The 20,055-nt window shown below is 43.2% G+C and overlaps 1 protein-coding gene across 2 annotated transcripts in view; it reads right to left on the bottom strand.

The window, feature by feature from the left end:
- DNAJC3 (DnaJ heat shock protein family (Hsp40) member C3) overlaps positions 1-20,055 on the bottom strand; it is a 65,224-nt gene that overhangs the window by 5,871 nt on the left and 39,298 nt on the right. For both annotated transcript variants that reach the window (XM_037895900.2, XM_037895922.2), the window contains exons 6-10: positions 18,390-18,571; positions 15,742-15,861; positions 13,228-13,333; positions 13,023-13,143; positions 1,509-1,641 (exon numbers count right to left, since the gene is read on the bottom strand). In XM_037895900.2, coding sequence (XP_037751828.1) covers positions 1,509-1,641; positions 13,023-13,143; positions 13,228-13,333; positions 15,742-15,861; positions 18,390-18,571 — 662 coding nt within the window. The remainder of the gene's footprint in view (positions 1-1,508; positions 1,642-13,022; positions 13,144-13,227; positions 13,334-15,741; positions 15,862-18,389; positions 18,572-20,055) is intronic.

The raw sequence follows: 20,055 nt of genomic DNA, 5'->3' as shown, positions 1-20,055 counted from the left end.
GAAACCCAAATATTCACTAGTTAACATTTTGCTGCTGGCAGTCAAGATTTCTCAGACAATAATGGCTTCCTCCAATAAGAGTAGTAGAAAACAGGTTGCGATTTTAAGTAAAACAAACCCAATTTTTCAGTTTACTTTCCTCAGAAAGCTCATAATTTATTAATTATTATTAAGTACTCAAGAGAATGTTAGTTGTTCAGTATCTTCACATTTTTTTTAGGTCTCTGAGCTGAAGAGTGTACAATAGATTCAGAGATGACTGAGTCAAACACAAAACTGAAAGAGGAAAGGAAGCAGGATCACCAAAATAAGATTGGTAAAGAATGTGCAGAACAGGATGGGGTTTTTTTTGTTTTGTTTTAAATAAAAATCATTGTGTTTGTTTCGATCAGGCCCATGACAGAAGTATTTACTAGCTTTTTTCCAGCAAGTCTTCTTAAACTGTGCCAAGATACTGTGCTCTCGGACATGAATTTTCCTTTTACTTCCCTTCCATAATTCTCTTCTGTCATTCTTTGGTTTCCCAAACTGCTTGCCTACCTTTTTGCTCCATTATATTTGGAACTCTTTGCTAATGAGGGATTGTCTCCTCGTTTATTGCCAGTTAGCACTTCTTTATTCTTTATTCGGGGATTTTCTGAGCAAATGCTACTTAGAGGCTCAGAAAAACCCCTTATGACCACATAAAAACTCAACAATTTTAAAGTGGAGGGAGAGAGAATAGGGAAACATACCCAAAAAAGCATAAAATACAAGTGGCAAATCTTAGACTATATGATTAGTGACTGACTATGTAAAACAGAGGTGGGAAAACTACAGTCCGCGGGCCCGTCCTGCCCAGCCCTTGACCTCCGGGCTGGGGAGGCTAGCCTCCGGCCCCTCCCGCCCAGCCCTTGAGCTCCCGGCTGGGGAGGCTAGCCTCTGGCCCCTCCCCTGCTATCCCCCCTCTCCTGCAGCCTCAGCGCACCGCACCGCCAGCGCAGGAGGGGGCTGCACTGCGGGGGCAGGAGAGAGCAGGAAGGGAGGCTCACCTGCATCCTCAGGGGAGCAGGCGGGCTGTGCGCGTGGCAGGAGCGCGGTGAACGCAGGCGGAGGACTCAGGAGGAACACCGGGCGCCAGTGCAGCCAGACGGAGAGAAGCGGCGCTTTGAAGGGGAAACCGCCGCTTCTCTCCTGCTGCGCGGCTGCCCCTGCTCCTCCTGAGTTCTCTGCCCGTGTTCGCAGGGCCGCATTCTGAAAGGGGCGGGGATAGGGGTCGGGGCAGTCAGGGAGCAGGGGGGATTGGATAGGGGGTGGGGTTGGTCAGGGGACAAGGAGTAGGGGGGGTTGGAGAGGTCGAGGTTTGAGGGGGGCAGTCAGGGGGCAGGAAGTGGGAGGGGACGGATAGGGTTTGGGGAGGCACAGCCTTCCCTACCTGGCCCTCCATACAGTTTTGGAACCCCGATGTGGCCCTCAGGCCAAAAAGTTTGCCCACCCCAATGTAAAAACATTCTGGACATTCATCTCACCTTTTTATTCCTAAAATTTTGTAATAATCTCTCTTCTGAGATTGCTTCAACATCCTCTGGGCTCTCTCTAGGCCTTCACGAATCTGCTGGTCATTTTCACTGTTGGCCTGAGCAGTTTCATAATCTTGAATAGCTGCCCATAAAAATGAATGTAAGAGCATATTATATACCTCACTAAATCAACCTTACTTAAAAAAACAACAACACTCAATTTAGATTAAGCAGGTAGATTAAGGTAGATTAAGATACTAACCCTATCCCTAGAACTCAGATGTTTTGCCACTATTATTTGTAAGCAGCAAAACTAATTGCTAAAACTTCATGAAAAAAGTCTTAATTTTGTCATTTTCCTTGGTATTTGTAAGTATCAGACAAGAACTGTATTCTGACTCCTACTCAATGAAGTTCATTGATTTATCTGCCTATGGTTTCTTAATGCACTTTGGAATCCCTCAGATACTCTGGAATAAATTGTGATGCCCCAGAGTAAATCTTGTCTATACTAAGGGGTTTGCACTCCTGGCTAACTCAGTGTAGGCAAGGCCTAACTCACCAAAGCAAGGAAATTAACTTGTAGTTTTTAATCCTTTGAATATGGAGGACACCTGGAAACTGGCAGCATCCCATGGCATCAGAAGGAAGTCTGGATCTAGTTCTTGTTTGGGATGGGGCAAAGAGGGTGGAGAGAAGGAATTCAGGACCGAGTACTTGTTGGGAGAGGGATTATGTGAAGATCCTGACTTTAATTTTAGACTCTGATTGAAGTGGGGCCCTAACCGGATCTAAGGAAAGTCAGGATCAAGCACTTTTTTGAATGGGTAGGGAAGGGAGGAAATGGGACTTAGTGGTTGGTCAGAACAAAGTTTCCTTGTAGGGTGCGTTGAATAAAAGAGTGGGAAACATGCCGTATAGTGACAGACTCCAGAGACTTGAACAGTTTCGCTTAAACAAGATAAAGATAAGGGATCACTTGATCACAGTATGTAAGGCCCAGATCCTCAAAAGGACTTTGGTGTTGCTACCCTCAGTGTTGTAATACTCAACTTTTATAAAAATCACAGGAATCCTCAAAGCTTAGGCTCTCCATGCAATGCAAAGGGAGAGACAGGCAACTGAAAATAGAATCCACAAAAGCCAGCATGCTAGGTGTGAAGCTCCCTAAACTCACCAGTGGGCAATAATGAAACGTGTGTCCTAAGCCTCAACCCTCCCAGAGTTTGATGCCAAAGTCTGGGTTGCAGGAGGTGCCTCTCCTCTGCCTGTGATCCACTCAGCTCAGGCGCCTTGCAAGAAACGCCAGAGGTGGTAGGTATTCCACAGTGGAAGAGTTTCAGCAGGAGAGAGAGAGAGAGGGAGCCCCGCATCAGAATAGCCCACAACTCAGTGGTTAGGGTGCTCTCCTGAGAGATGGGAGACTCCTATTCAAAGCTTTTCTCCCTATCAGGCAGAGAAGAGGGAATTGAACCCAGGGCTCCCACACCTCCCGAGTACATGCTCTAACCGCTGGGATAACAGTTATAAGGGAGGTTTCAGAGTAACAGCCGTGTTAGTCTGTATTCGTAAAAAGAAAAGGAGGACTTGTGGCACCTTAGAGACTAACCAGTTTATTTGAGCATGAGCTTTCGTGAGCTACAGCTCACTTCATCGGATGCATAGCATATCGTGGAAACTGCAGAAGACATTATATACACACAGAGACCATGAAACAAAACTTCCTCCCACCCCACTCTCCTGCTGGTAACAGCTTATCTAAAGTGATCATCAAGTAGGGCCATTTCCAGCACAAATCCAGGTTTTCTCACCCTTCCTCCCCCCCCCCACAAACTCACTCTCCTGCTGGTAATAGCCCATCCCTCTTTGAAACCTCTCTTTATAATGCGCATGATAATCAAGGTGGGTCATTTCCAGCACTAATCCAGGTTTTCTCACCTGGGTGTGGGGGGGGGGGGGGTGAGAGAACCTGGATTGGTGCTGGAAATGACCCACCTTGATTATCATGCGCATTATAAAGAGAGGTTTCAAAGAGGGATGGGCTATTACCAGCAGGAGAGTGAGTTTGTATGTGTGTGTGGGGGGGGGGGGGGGGGAAGGGTGAGAAAACCTGGATTTGTGCTGGAAATGGCCCTACTTGATGATCACTTTAGATAAGCTGTTACCAGCAGGAGAGTGGGGTGGGAGGAAGTTTTGTTTCATGGTCTCTGTGTGTATATAATGTCTTCTGCAGTTTCCACGATATGCTATGCATCCGATGAAGTGAGCTGTAGCTCACGAAAGCTCATGCTCAAATAAACTGGTTAGTCTCTAAGGTGCCACAAGTACTCCTTTTAGTTATAAGGGAGGCACTGTTGTATTACTTTAGATAGAATATATGGGCCAGAAGGTAAAAGGTGTTAACATGAGCCTAGCACTATTGGACAATGATAAACAAGGTTTGGTATAGAGAGACCTCAGCCTCCTCACTACCATGGCAAACACATGAGAAAATACATGCCACAGGTTAGAAATGTTTTGATTAAAACAAGGCAAAAAGCAAAATTGAGTGACAATGCAAAACAAAGTTAATCAAAACCTATTACAGCAGTGGTCCCAAACTTTTTCTTTCACACACACACTCTCTCTCTCATCCCTGTCCATGCCCTCCCACCCTCCCTGGAACCAGGAGCAGGAGCACTGCCGCAGCTACAGGAGGTGGGGACATGGAGAGAGGCAAGGGGGCCAAGGCTGGGGCCCTGGGCACAGGGCCAGGAGCAGAGCTGGGTGGCACTCCCGCCTGGCCCATGGTGAGGGCTGCCCAGGCTCCAGCTGCGCCCTCCCAAACGTTCCTCCCCACAGTTTGGGGACCTCTGTATTAAACTGTTTTTCAGAAGGATGAATATTGGTTAGAGCAAGGGTTCTCAAATTGGGGGTCAGGATCCCTCAGGGGGTCATGAGCTGTCAGCCTCCCCCCAAAGCCCACTTTGCCTCCTGCATTTATAATGGTGTTAAATATATAAAAAAGTGTTTTTAATTTATAAGGGGGGCTTAGAGGCTTGCTATTTGAAATGGGTCACCAGTACAAAAGTTTGAGAACCACTGGGTTAGTGTCTTATTTTGTTAAACCATCCCTTTTAGTGGGGAAGGTTAGCTCTGTGGTTCACTTCTGAATCTGAAATGAGTCACTTTTCTGCTTTTGACACAACAGAAACACAAGGGAGTGAAGAGACAGGATAGCAAAGATGGAGGAAATGTGGCTTTTGTTGATGTTCTCAGGATACAGGGTGGCATATGAGTCATGGACAGGTGCTTTAGGTTGCAAGGTCCATCACAACAGCTGTTACTCTGTACCCCAAGTCACCTGCCTAGGCAGAGACACCATCTGGTTGGCCTGGCAGGTCCCTCTCCTTCACTGGTCCTCAGGCAGAGCAAAGCTTGTGGTGCGGGTGCCATGCAGTGCAGTTGATTTCAGGATCAGATAAAAAGCAGAGAGAGTGTATAGGAGGAAGACAGTGCAGGACAGAAAGAGACCCACAAAGGAGAAGAAGAAAGAGTAGGATCTCACACATTAGGCTGGGGTCCTCACTGGTGCAGCGATAATGGTCTAGCATCCCAGTGGAGTATTAAGGTCTGGTGTCACCCCAAAATCCGTCTACTGCATCTGTGGTGATGGTAAAAAAATTTCTTCTCCCTCTCCACCTTAAGCCTCTTTGTAAGGGCTCCAAAAGGGAGTAGCAGGTGGAACAGACTGTCCTTTTATTATTTTGTTTACCAGTTAGGCCTTATTTCTGGCACACTAATTTGGGTTCATCTGTTTCTGGTCCCACACGTCTCTTATTTACTAGGAATGATTTTAACACAGGCCTTGAATTATATTAATAGGCCTTTTTGTTTGGACTAATTACGTTTTTTGTCTCCCTTTAGCACTTTTTCCCCCATGAACATTTTATTGTTATAGGTTACAATGACATTTTATGAACTTTTACTTACTTTTTACAGCTGAGCTAACCATTAGAGTAAATCTGTAGGCCCAGTTATTACTACAGCACCAAACCTCCACCTCCTTGATTTTAAATGGGCTTTTCATCTGGTAGGCATGCTCTAAGCATGCAGATTGGGCCCTGTATGCAAAATAGGTGGGAGAACACCTGTCTTTATCTGGTTTCAGAGTAGCAGCCGTGTTAGTCTGTATCTAGTTTATCTAGTTTGTGGCTCATGCTGGGACTTCATCCAGGTGCCTAGAATGAGAAAGCAGCGTGCATGCCCAGAGGCAGAAACAGATACATTGGGGACTTTTACAGCAAAAATGTAGGCACCAATTTAGATGCCTACGGGATTAGGCAGCAGCCATGCAAGAGAGTATGGATCTCAGCAGCACCTAAATTCCTTTGTAGCTCTGGCCTTAAATACCTACATGGGGAACAAAACTTTGAAAAACTCTTTATCTAGCAGACAAAGGTATACCAAGATCCAATGGCTAGAAGGTGAAGCTAGAGAAATCTTGACACGAAATAAATAAGGCAAAAAATTTTAACAGTGAGAACAATTAACCATTGAAACAATTTACCAAGGGTAATCGTGGATTTTCCCTAACTGGCAATTTTAAAATCAAGACTGGATATTCTGCCTAAAAGATATGCTGTAATTTAAACAGGAATTAATTCAGCTAGTCCTATGGCCGTCAGACTAGATTATCACCATAGTCCTATGGCTTTGGAATCTATGCTTCAGCAACGAAAGAGAAATAGAGAAGAGGCAAAGGCATAATGAGAGCATTCTGCAGCTAGGACGTATACAGCAATTGGCAGGCAGGTTGCAACCATTAGCACTGGAAAGAGAGGCGACTGCAGTTATACCACTAGTCTCAAATGCTTAATGCAGTCGGAGGTTGCATTACATAGGACCTATCTTCAATGTGCAGTTGTTTTCAGCCCTTGGTTCCCGAGCAGCATATGCTACAAGGCCCCCTTTTACATGGGTTTATTATGGAAATAGAACAGCTAATCATCTGAAATCTATGCACACATTTACGTACCATACTGTTGTATTTGTTTAGGAAGAAACAATATTGTATATAAATAAAATTTTACTTTTAAATCCCATACATAATATATATGCTTCTACTTTGACTTCATCAGATGAATACTGTTTTTATTTCAACAGCATGCAGTCTTTATCAAATACATAAGCAAAATACTGTAATGACTTTGTGCAAAGGGATTAGGCATTTTGAAGAGGCATGCAGTTTGTTTTGTGCTTTGTTCATAAGAGATAGCATGTTGAATAACTGGGGCATTAGAAGTATTCTTTCTAGATTTGATTTCTTCTTTTAGAAGAACAAAGCATTTCTTCATAAGAAAATTGAATTATTGCCATAAAGTAATAAATGAAATACTTAGACTTCAAATTTTAATATTCTTCAGTAGACCTAATTTGCATTTTATGTGTAATGAGCATTTTCCCCTTCACTGTGGTATAATCTTGAGAGTCTCATTATAGGTCTAAGACTCTTATGTTTCCTAAGTAAGAAAAGTCTTTGCATCAAGATTATTTTCAAGCAGATGTTATTTCTCAGCAGGTGTTACATTTATCTTTTTGCTGTTTCTGTGCAAGACAGCAGGAGGGGCTAGCCAATTTATATTAAACACTTGACAAGAGTGTGATTTTGTTTCAAGTAAGGTATTCAAAAACAAAAGCTAGAAAGAATACTTCTGATGCCCCAGTGATTCACACTATCTTTTACAAACAAAGCACAAATAAGATTTCTATTCATTCTTGTATGGCTAGGTCATCTGCTAGCCCCACTGATTTGTCACTTGAACCAAAGCACTTTGCCGCTGTTTAATACTTTGTCCAGTCACTTAAAAACACAGCAGGCTATACCAGCCCATAATATATACACTACTGCATCTGCTGAGGATAATGAAAATGCAGGGACTTCTCCATTACACTGCTTTATTGCCCCATAATGCTAAGCACCAGTGTAATTAATTTGCTCCATAGAACATGAAAGGGTATGTCCCATCATGAATTTCTTACAAATGAATATTACAGACTTGGTGTAACAAATTGCTCATTTTTACTGAATGCCAAGTACATCTACAGTACACTGCTATCAACTAAGAGTTTAAAGTAAAACATTTTCTTCTTCGAGTGCCTGCACATGTCCATTCCAATGTAGATGTGAGCATGCCCTGAGCACAGTTGCTGGAATATTTTCCCGTAGTGGTATCTGTCAGGTTGGCTCCAGTGCCCTCTGGTGCTGTGCACTCGTATGGCCGGTATAAAGCAGAGCACCTCTCGTACCTCGCCATGAGACCCCAGATCCAGACTCCGGTACCGAGCCCAGCATTGAGCCTCAAGAATAGGCCCCACAGGTCCCGGCTGATACAAAGGGTGGGGTGGGTGACCCTTCAGCCAGTCCTAGCCTCCTCTTCCCCAGATGAGGCTGTGGTGGCATTGGGTGTGTCCCCTCTGCAAGATGACCACAAGGCTTACCAAGACTTACCAAAGCAGGTGGCCTGGATGTGGCTGATTCTGTGGCCAGATCTATGGGCACAGCAGCAACCACACACACAAGCTCACGGTTGCAGTCATCGGGTTTTCCCCTGGAGGTACAACAAACCCTCCAAGACCTCCCCTTTGAAGGGTCCTCATTCTTTTTGGAGCAAACTGATGCTAGGCTCTACAGGCTTAAGGATTCTAAGGCGACTTCGAAATCCATGGGGCTATATACCCCAGTGGCATCCAGGAAGCATTATAGGCCCCAACAGACTGCCGTTACTTTGCCCAGCCAGACAGGACCTGCAGAGGAGGAAGAACAAGGGGTTCAGGTGTAGACCGCCACCGGCTTTCACAGCAGGGCTGATGCAGGCCACCCCCAGACAGTCAGGGAACTTGAAGCACTCCTTTTGACAAAATGCTTGAGGTAGACCACTCTATCCCCGCAATATTGGATCCAATTACCCCTGTTTTCGAACTGCTTGTCCCACTTCTTCAGACCTTGGACTTTCATTACTTCAGACCCTTGGGTACTCACCACAATAGAAGTGGTATACACCCTCCAGTCTGTGTCTATCCTGACTTCCCACTCTCCCTCTTCAGGGACCCTTCTCACAAGCAACTTTTGGTACAAGAAGTCCAATCCCTCCTTTGGGTGGGAGCCATAGAAGAGATTCTCCATCACTTCAGATGAAAGGGGTTCTATTCCTGTTATTTCCTAATCCTGAAAGCTAACTGTGGTCTCAGACCTATCCTAGACTTGCGTTGTTTCAACCGCTATCTCAAGAACTTAAAGTTCCACATGGTCTCTCTGGCTTCCATCATTCCATCTCTGGAGCCGAGGGATTGGTATGCCACCCTCAATTTAAAGGACGTATACTTCCACATATCGGTTTTCTGAGGCCACAGAAGTTTCCTAAAATTTGTCATGAACCAAGTAAATTACCAGTTTGCAGTGCTTCCATTCGGCCTGTCAGCCATTCCACGGGTTTTTACCAAATGTATGGCAGTGGGGGCAGCTTTTCCTCAGGAAACAGGGAGTGCATGTCTTCCCATACCTCGGCAACAGGCTAGTCAAAGGCCAGTCAAGAGCTCAGGTGGAATCCAACATCCATCTCATCCAATTAACCTTCTGGGCCCTAGGCCTACTGATAAAGACACAGAAAATCCATTGTCCTGGTGGAGAGGATAGAGTTCATTGGTGTAGTTCTCAACTCCATTCAGGCAAGAGCCTTGCTTTTGGAAGACTGGTTTCAGACAATTACAGTTTTGATAAGGTCCTTTCAGACCCACCAGGTCACAACTGCTCAAAAACATCTGAGTCCTCTGGGCCACATGACATCATACACTTTTGTAGTGCAACACATGAGGCTGTCTCTCAGACCTCTCCCAGTGTGGCTGGCCAGGATGTATTCACCTACCCAGAATCATCTGGATTCAGTGCTCACTATGCCCGCTCAAGTCCGTGGTTCACTGACTTGGTGACTGAACAACTGCATGGTCGGTGCGGGAGTGCCCTTTTTGTGGCCCCACTCTCTAGTCTCGGATGTGTCAGCATTGGGTAGCCCACTTAGGGGCCCTCAAGACTCAAGGCCTATGGTCTCCAGAAGAGCTCTCTTCATAACAATGTAAGAAAGCCCAGGACAGTCCGTCTAGCCTGCCAAGCGTTCCTGCCCCACATTATGAACAATGTAATTTCAGTTCTCCTGGACAACATGACTGCCATGTTCTATATCAACAGGCAGGGCAGAGCTGACTCTTTCCCCTTATGCCGGGAAGCAATCCAGCTATGGGAGTTCTGCATAACGCATTCAATCCATTTTGAGGCATCATACCTACCGGGAAAGCAGAACCAGCTGGCAGATTACCTCAGCAGGTCTTTCTTCTCTCACCATGAATGGTCCCTTTGGCCAGACATTGCAGAGGGCATTTTCCAGTGGTGGGGGACTCCCCTTATAGACCTGCTTGCTACCTACAACAACAGGAACCAGTTCTGTTCCCTGCAAGGCCACAGCCCAAGGTCTCTTATGGATGCCTTCCTGCTATCATAGATAGATCACCTGTATTATGCCTTTCCCCCATACAGATGATACGCAAGGTTCTGATGAAGATCAAGCGGGACTGGGCATGGGTAATTCTCATAGCCCCAGCATGGCCCAGGCAGCATTGGTTCGCCACCCTTTTAGGCCTCTTGATGGACACCCCACTCCTGCTTTCGCTACACCCGGACCTGATCTCCCAAGACCAATCGGCTTCTCCATCCAAACCTCAGCTCTCTTCATCTGACAGCCTAGAAGCTCCATGGCTGAACCCTGAGGAGCAAGCTTGCTCTGAGCAAGTCCATGGAGTCCTGCTAGGCAGTAGAAAACCCTCCACCAGGACTACTTACCTTGCAAAATGGAAGCACTTCTCCATCTGGTCCTCCCAACGGAGAGTTCTGCTCACCCAGTCCTCATTGCAACTATGTTGGAGTACCTTTTGCGTCTCAAACAACAGAGTCCGGCTATTTCTTCAGTCAAGGTTCACCTAGCAGCGACATCAGCCTTCCATCCCCAGGTCAACCACCAGACTGTCTTTTTGCATGAGATGGTTATTAGTTTTCTTAAAGGCTTGGAGACGTTATATCCCCAGGTAGGAGAGCCTATTCCTCCCTGGGACCTAAACCTCATCTTATCAAAGCTACGGCTCCCCCGTTCGAGTAGCTTGCAACATGCTCGTTGGTTCATCTCTCCTGGAAAGCGTCCTTCTTAGTGGCCATCACCTCAGCCAGAAGGGATTCGGAAATCTGTGTCCTCACATCGAAGCCTTCATATACGATCCTCTTTAGGGATAAGGTGCAGCTGCATCTGCACCCAGTGTTCCTCCCGAAAGTGGTTTCGCAATTCCACTGCAATCAAGCAATCTTCCTACCAGTGTTCTTCCCAAAGCCGCATGTGAACAGGGAGGAGCAACATCTATACTCCTTAGATGTTAAACGTGCCTTGGCATTCTATATACCAAGAACCAAGCTGTTTCAACGCAGTTGCTCATAGCGAGAGCTGAGAGGCTGAAAGGCCTTCCCATCTCCACCCAGAGAATCTCATCCCGGATTACATCATACATTCGTGCATGTTACAAGCTGCTCAGTGTTCCTCCTCTAGCTAACCTGACCACTCATTCCACAAGATCGCAAGCCTCCTTGGCCACTTTCCTAGGACAAGCTCCTATTCAGGACATCTGCAGGGCAGTAACCTGGTCTTCGGTGCACCTGTTCTCAATACACTATGCCATCACCCAGCAGGCCAGAGATGATGCCAACTTTGGCCATTCAGTCTTGCAACCGGCTTGTTCGTGAACTCAGAGCCCACCTCCTCTGCAACTGCTTGAGAGTCACCTACACTGGAATGAACATGCGCAAGCACTCGAAGAACAGTTACTAATATTTCTGTAACTGTTGTTGTTTGAAATGTGTTGCATGTGTCCATTCCAAAACCCAGCCTCCATCCCCTCTTATCGAAGTCAGCCAGAAAGAAGAAACTGAGGGAGCACAGGGTCGGCAGGGCCCTTTATACTGGCGCTATGAGCAGGAAGCACCAGAGGGCACTGGAGCTGACCCCACGGATACCATTAGGGGAAAAATTCTGGCAACTGTACTTAGGGCAAGTACACGCCTACATTGGAATGGACACATGTAACACATCTCGAAGAACAGTTACAGAAAGGTTAGTAACGCTCTTTTCTTTTTTTTTTTTTTTTTAAGTGACTAACTTTTTTAGATTTTGCAAATAGTAAAAATACAGGCATGTAAGTTCTCTAGTGAAGAAAGAGTGGAAGGGATAGGAACAATTAGTGCTGCACACCTCAAGAGAGGCGTGATCAGGAGTCCTGTTGGCATGACCCGAGTGCAGTGAACCTAGCACTGAAAGAAAGTACACACTGTACCTTCTTAAAGATATAGTGAATGTCAATTCTAAGCATGCTCCCCTCCCAGGGGCTTTCTGCCCAACTATTCTCTATGCAAGTGCACTGAATCTAGTCACTGCTGCTTGGGCATTATAATCCTATTCACACTCCTCCTCTGAGCAACACTTCAGAAGATTAGTCCCATCTCAGAATATATGTAGCAGGTTATGTTGTGCTATATTTGAGGGAGTGGCAGCATGGGGACCCTCCTACCCACTAAAGGAAATTAGCTCACCAAGCCATGAAATTTTATTACTACCTCCTTTTACATAGCTTGAAGTGTTATTAATGGCTATAAAGTTATCCATTTATTTTAAAAATCCATCATCAGTAACTATTTCTAGTGGCAGTGAATTCCATAGGCTGATGCATCAAACATCATTTATCTTTATTAGTTCTATATTGCCACCTAATTTCATTATGTATCCCTTATTTCATATTTGGGGACAGGATAAAAAGAAAGAAAGGGGTCATCAAAATTGACAAGGGCATAGTGGAAGCTGAATACTGTACTCCAATTAAGTCTCTTCTAATTCTTCTTTGAAGGCTTAATAAATCTAGTCTTTGCAATCTCTCCAATATGTCACATCAAACCTCTAACCATCTAAGGACTTGTCTACGTAGCACCAGCAAACCACTGTCGTTGGGTAGGATTTGTAAAGTGCTCTAACTGCCTTGTGTAGGCCCTTCTGGTGTGCTCTAAAAGATACCTAATTTCCGTTAATGTAGTCCTGGCACTTTTCAGAGCATGCCAGCAAGACCTACATGGGGCAGTTAAGAGTATTAAGTTAAGAACTCCTCTGGCACACTTTGCTGTGTCTTGTAGACAAGCCCTTAATTGCCCTTAGCTTATCATATGCTTTTAAGACATTTTTGCATAGGATAAAGATAGGCATGTACTGCTGTCTTAATAACAATTCAGTTAAAAAAAACCCCAAGTATCAGCACTGATTGGATGCCACAAAACGTACTGTAGCATCCAAACATTTGTGAAGATTGCCAGTAACTCTTAAGCAGAAGTTGTGTATAGGTCTGGAGGAGTTATTCTTGTAATATTCTTTAAAGTCTGAAACCATAAAACTTAAGTCAAAGTTTTACCTTCCTCATATCGGTCTTCTAATAAATAGGCTTCTGCTCTGTCCTTTAAAGCATTCACGTTAGCTGGTTCCAGTAGCAGAACTTCTGTGCAAACTTTTATGGCCTCAGCAGCCTGCTCATTCTGGAAAGGGGAAGGAAAAATGTTTGTGTTTGGTTTTCTTGTGAAATATTATTTACTCACAAGGGTAAAAATGTTCTTTTTTACCTTTGAGAAGCAGTGACAGATCCTTTCTTTGGCACGAGGAGTGTAAATAGGGACCTTTGGCTCAGTTTTCATTACAGATTCATATTTATTGATGGCATCTGTGTACCTATTTTAATTGTGAAAATAAACTGAGTATTTAAACACAATTATTTTCTAAGCAACTGTATCAATTCTTCAGTGGTCATTAAATGTACTAACTCATACAAAGTAACTTGGAAACGGTCACTGGGCGATTTATTTTGTTTGGCATGATGTGCATCTCTTGCAATGCCTCTCTCAGCCTCAGAGGCTGTGCCTGGGCCAGCAGGAGAAAGAAAACCCTTAGCCCCTTTAAGAGCTTCACCCCCATCCCCTCTTCATGGGTTTGAGAAGAGGAAGAGGAGGGGGCTCTTTGGTTGATTGGATGGACAGATGCATGCAGCATAAGCCTATTAGCTCCCACACACGGAAAGGGGAAGGCTCATAAGCCCTCCCCCCGCCCCCACCTGGAAGCACCATTCTGCATTAGGAAGAAAAGTTCCTCCCTCCCTGCCTTGGGGTTACAGGAGGACAGAGTTTTGGGGCCTTGCTGTGGGTATCATGTAAAGAATTTTTCCCTCACTGCCAGCTTGGCCAAGCAGAATGACCTTTTTGCCTTCCTTTCAGCAGCCCAGGGATCCAGTGGTTAGGTTAGGTTGAAAAATTCACACTGTTGCTACTTAACAGGTGCCCAGTGCAGGTACTTGTTCAAGAGGAAGTCTAGTTCCCTGAAAAAGTGGTATTAGACGAGATTAGGAGAAAGCATCTCCTAAAGAAGGTGAGCATGGCGTTGGTGCTCCTAAGGTCCAGTACAGTGAGAAGATAACCCCCTTAAACCTCACACAAGGGTAAGGCAGTGGAGTCCCAGCTATGGGCTGGGATCAGGTCAGTTGGGGAACAGATTACACAGGTACAACAACCTGCACTGGATGAGTTATTGCTGGAGAGTTCCCAGATGTGTTACTTAATAAAGTTATGACTAGTTAAATCACATTTCCAGTGGCTTGTCTGTTTTTCTGCAGTGTTCATGACAATGCTCCTTTGCATACTTTCATATTCAGGGAGGCTCCAGAATGAAAGCATCATTTGATGAACAATTCAAGTGAACCAAAAGAGAGTGACTATCATGCTCCTGTGACTCCCAACAGCTTAAAGAGCTGAACCAAGGTTTATGTTTTTAAATGCACAGAAACTAACATTTGTCTGAAATGTAAGATTTTTCTGAAACACAAACGGAAGTGCAGGGTTAAAGTTTCCATTACATCCCTAACTAATCACATAGTGCCTAGATTCAGGAGCTCAAACAATACATTACTATGCACCTCATTGTGAGCTGGTCTCAGGCTCCTTCAAACAAACTTGGGATGAATTAAGGCTGGCATCCCATCAGAGAGAGTTATTTTAATTTTGTTTGTTGTGCGTGTTAGCATCCCGAAGAAAAGTTCTGAGCACATTACATATATAGCAACTTTCAAGGCTCCAGTAATTATTTTCTTGCTTTCCGAGTCATGACAAACTCATGAAAAATGTATTTGAAGGCCGTGGTGATATTTTATTTGCAAATATGCTGTGATCTCCACTTTTAAACACTGGTGCATTAAAATACACTTTTAAATAAAAGACAACATTTAACGCAAATTAACAGCACTGACACTTGAATTTACCGGTGAAATGAATAACCACATACAGCTTTCCAGAGGGGCCACACAGTAAACCAATAAAATTACTCAAAAAGTGTACTGATTTTTTTTTAATATTTATCAGCAACTCTGCTGATAAAATTTTGCTTTCTTTGTCATTTTGCAGTACTGTAAAGCAAACTAGTTTTCCTACACACATACTACTAAGTATAAGAAATGCACATTTGAGAATTTAAGTATTCCAGATTTCATTCTCAAAGTTAAAAAAGAAATCTGCTACCACACTACATTTGAAATCCAGATAAATGATGAAGAGCTACCTCCACTCGATCACTGTACATAGCACCTAGTACAACTACGGTTGTGTGTTTGACAGTAAATCATACAAAACTGAGAAGCAGCAAGGAGCAGAAATTTTAAAAAAGGACTATTAATCACATTTAAGGGTTGGGATGGGGAGCCTCATTTGCTTAGCGCACCTATTATCAAGGGACAATTTGTAGTAGCATTGATCTTTATTTATTAGTTATATGGCGCTCTGACATTTGAGAGCTGAATACAAACATTATCTGTGCCTTGATCTTATAATTTATTTCATGCAAAGAGCAAACTAAAATGGCAATAGGCCATGGAGAGTAGGAAGGGAAGCAGGTAACAATAAGAAGGAACAAATGCTACTGATGGTACATGTGAGTTGGTGTCTATTTTTAAATTGAAATTCTCATGGCCGTGCTCAGTGTTCAATCCCACATGACAAACACAAAACAAAGCAAACTATCTCAAAACCTGTGAAGTTTTACTGCTTCAGGAGGAGTCATAGCATTGGTATCATTCAGTAAATGTCTAGTGCTCTTACCTGCCTTCTCTGATGAGTTCCTCTGCTGACTCGATTTGCTTATTAAGTTTCTTTACTTGTTTATAGTGAGAAAAACACAGCTTATGGTCCTGGTCAAGTTTCAGACACTCTCGGACTTCACTTTTCATGTAGGAAAAAGAAACATTAAGGGATTTCAAATAGAAGTAGAGGACAGTATTTTTAAAAAGCTGTCTGGAGTGACAGATTTTTCTACATGGCATTCTCTCTTCCATTCAAGAGCATGTTAACGTGTGAAAATTAATGAAAACCATCCTCCTGAGTTTACAGCTTTTTTCCCCATTACTTTATGTTGCCAGAAATTTATACTCCACATAAAGTTATACTATATATTACAATAGATTGTTCTCTAGTGTATATTTTCAACTGTTTTGTCTGGCATTTGATAGTTATTTGTCACAACTATCTCTGATGACTTATTTTTGAGTATATTCTTACTCCACGCATACCATTACAGTCCATGTAAGCATAAAAACATTGTACGCCTCCTAAACCAGAACTGACCACTCTGATGGGACTCGGATACTTGAGTCAAAAAATGTCTTCAGAAAATGCTTATTTGCCTGGAACCCATCCGGCAGGAACACTATATTTTAAAATAGGCCAGTGTTCTTTGAAATTCTCAAAATGCAGTGGTCTAATAAGGAAAGTCTTGGATTGGTACAGCTGTCATCATGTCATGTCTTACGTCATGTCTCAAAAGAATAATGAAAATGCTGACATATGTCTCTGCTAAGAGCAAAGTAAAGTCCTTACTGCATGAAGCCAAGACAACCTAAGGAGGAAGGGACAAACAGAGGAACAGACATGAACTTGGGGGCCTGAGGAATAGTAGTAACCTAACTCATGAAGTCCCAGAGCTCCAAAACTTTTATCTTTCTAACAATCTCCTGACGCACTCTAGCATGCTTTTCACATCCCAGAAAAGTGAGTTCTTTTTGCTTTTATGGATAACTTCTCTCCACTGTATGTTTCAGTGTTTTGCTTAATTGCACTTACAGCTTGGATTTGGCCATGAATGGGAAGAAAATTGATGTGGCCTGAATGTCCTAGGAGACAAAATAATCTCTCTATACTTGAAGAAAAGAGAACAAGTGGGGTGGTCTTCTTCTTAGCATATGCACAACATGCCTCAGGTGGCCCATGACCAGGATTCATCACTGAATTTAGTCCACCTGTTGGATCATTAGCTTCCCTGGCCCAGGCACTGACAGGGAGTGCGATGTGAATGCTGATCCATACCCCAACAAGTGGGGTTCACTGATGTATAGCTATCCAAGGTCACTCAAAAAAGTGGGGGGCCAGGAGGGGATACAATCTTCACCCTTAGAGATACCATACCTGCTGGAAGGTGATCTATGCTAGCATGAAATAAATACCCAGGCTTAAGTAGAAAACCACACTCATTTGAGGTTTCCAAAATCCCTGCCCTCATCCATCCATTCTGACATCCACTCTACTAACAAGGAAGGGAGAGAAACCTAAAAAGACAACTCAGGATCACTGTTCCCTCTAAGCTGTGCGCGTGCACACAGATCCTAAACCCCGCATGCACAGCAAAACACCTCACGCACAAAAATTTGCACAGAAGAAATTTTTTGCACACACAGCCTGTCAAAAATTAGAGGGAACATTGCTCAGGATAGTAAAGCTGCAATTCCCTGTTCTCTCAATTTCCCCCATCTCTAACTCAGTAGCTGCTTTTCAGTAGAAGTACTGTGTGACAGATAGCAGGGGGCAGACTTTCTTCCAGAAGATTCTAATGATGCCCTCTATTCACCTTTTATTATGCGAGTGAAAGCAATGGACATTGCCTTCTCACTGCCCTGAATTCATCACAGCTTGTCAAAGTACAAGAGCACAAAGGCTGAACTCTAGCCAGACTTGGTCTGAATGAACTTCAATCTGAGTACATGTCAGATGGGGTTTGAATGATCTGGGGACTAGAAGAGAGAAGAAAATACAGATGGCACTGAAAAGCAAAGTATCTGTTGATCGTATACAGAGTCCTTGATCTCTAAACCCAAAGTATTTCAATGACCATGGTCTTTTCAAAGCAGTTGAGATCCTCTGGACTGTCTCCAGTCTCAATACCAAAGTCTCATCTGTACCCATATGAGAGTAGGTTTTTCCACTTAGAGACTGTCCATGAAACATTCTCCAAATACATTCACAAGAGCCCACCATGGAAGGCCTTTCTCTATTTGGATCAGTTCATTCTTGGCCAATCTGGCCACCCTTCTTCATTAATTCCTCCTTTCTCACTATTTTTCACTGTGCCCATTTTCTTTTGTTTGACAGACTAGCTGGCTTTTTTTGAGCCACTAGAGGAGCTGCAGTCTCTACCCATAGAGATGCAACAAACACCAGACTTTATTAGGTTATTTTAATTATTAGTGTACATCTTATGCAGAGTTCCAGGCACCATATCTTGTGCTAAAACACTGAAACAAAACAAGAACGGTACAGAGACAGGCCAATGAGTACTTCCACACGACTATGTTGACAAAAGTGTCTGCACTAATCCTACCACTCACTCATTATGCATTTCACTATAGCAGATGGGTCGAACTTCCTTGCCATGGGCTTTGTGTTTTAATTTTTGCTATTACAGACAATAGTAAACTTACCTGAGTGACAGTTCATGGTCCCCCAACTGGTAGTATATTGTGCTGATTTTATAGAAGGCTTCAGTGTTATCATTCTTCAGTTTGGTAGCAGCTTTTAAGTCACTAATGGCTTTGCCTGGTTCTCCTTCCTTTATATAGCATTCAGCTCGAAGCTCCCGCAGCTCTGCATCCCAAACGCAAACCTTGAGAAACCAAAATGAAAACTAGACTTTGATCTGTAAGCATTTCACTTGTTTTTAAATCCTACCTAATTTCATATTGCCTCTTGTGATGGATCAGTGTTCTAGTCATGTGCAGAGTGCTTGAAATTTAACATCAATGCACTTCCCAGAGAGCAGAGATATTTCAAAGCCATTCCTCCAACAGATTACAGAAAACAAGTTATTTAGAAATGTGATTTGTAACCCAGCAGATGAGCCCACTCAGGGAGGCATGCTTGAACTCTCACCACTGCTGGAAAGAACTGGGACAGTGCGAGCCTGAAGGAGGGTGGCTGGAATCCTAAATTATTACAACCTCCCCCCATTACTATGGAAGATAAGAATTGTGATGGCTGAGGTGTCTACTGTCCAAACAGACATCTGAAGGAGGCTTCTATATCAACATGGTGTGCAGGTCTGTCCTTAATACTTTTGGCAGTACAGGTTTAGAGAGGGACAACAACCATACCTCTCGAATAATCAACTGTTAATGTTTTTCCCGGATATAAAAAAAATGAGTTTCTCCTTCTGTAATAAATATGTGGGGTGGTTTGCTGTCAAAAAATGACAAGGTATCAAAACCAAAACATTTCATGTTCTTCTTAACTCTCAGTTTTACAGGGCTAGGTTTAATCATAACACAGCCCCCCTTTCCCACCATCCCACCCCTTCCCACACTTTGACTCTTTTACAGTTATGAAATAAATGCTACAATTGACAAATGATCGAAGTTAATGTGATATACCCTCAAATAGCATCTCATTTTATTACATCTAACAAAAGGGGACTCAGGGAGATAGCACCTTACTCTGAATAGTTATAATGACCAAAATAAGATTGTACAAGTATGATTGTAATATAGATATAATTACATTTACCTTCAACAGATAACCCACTAATTCTTTTATTACTGCTTTGAGCTTGAAGGATTTGTCTGTAATATCCATACAAAGCAACTTCAACGGTGCATAAAAGCAGTGTACATATTCTGACATATGAAAAGACGGTATTTAAAATGTTTAATAAAGCAATAGAGAGTATGTGCAACTAAGCTACAAGATGCAACTAGGTTACCAGATCAAACTTTAAATTAGGAATTGAGTATACACATTTTTATTTATTAAAATTCTTCCTCAGGGAATTGTACGTGAGTCATTTATACAATTTCCGTCCTAGCTAGACTGAGTATAAAGGCAAATAAGAGTAATTTATTTTGTAGATAAACGACACTTCTCAGAAGCACAGTAATGAACTATCATTAAGCAAGCATGCCTAATCTTTAGCTTACAGAAAATGTCAATATTAATTCTGGTATTTAACTTACATCCTGGACCCAAAAAAAGTTACATTTACATAAATCTAAGTGTTTCTATTCCAAATTTGTGTAATTTAATGAGTACAGATAATGGCTGACAATTCTGCATTATCAGTACTTTACCATCATCATTAAATGTCAAACAAGAGTG

The sequence above is a fragment of the Chelonia mydas genome, chromosome 1, assembly GCF_015237465.2.
Source record: "Chelonia mydas isolate rCheMyd1 chromosome 1, rCheMyd1.pri.v2, whole genome shotgun sequence".
NCBI lineage: Eukaryota > Metazoa > Chordata > Testudines > Cheloniidae > Chelonia > Chelonia mydas.
The sequence above is the reverse complement of the archived record's forward strand: the minus strand, read 5'-3'. Positions and strand labels throughout refer to the sequence as shown.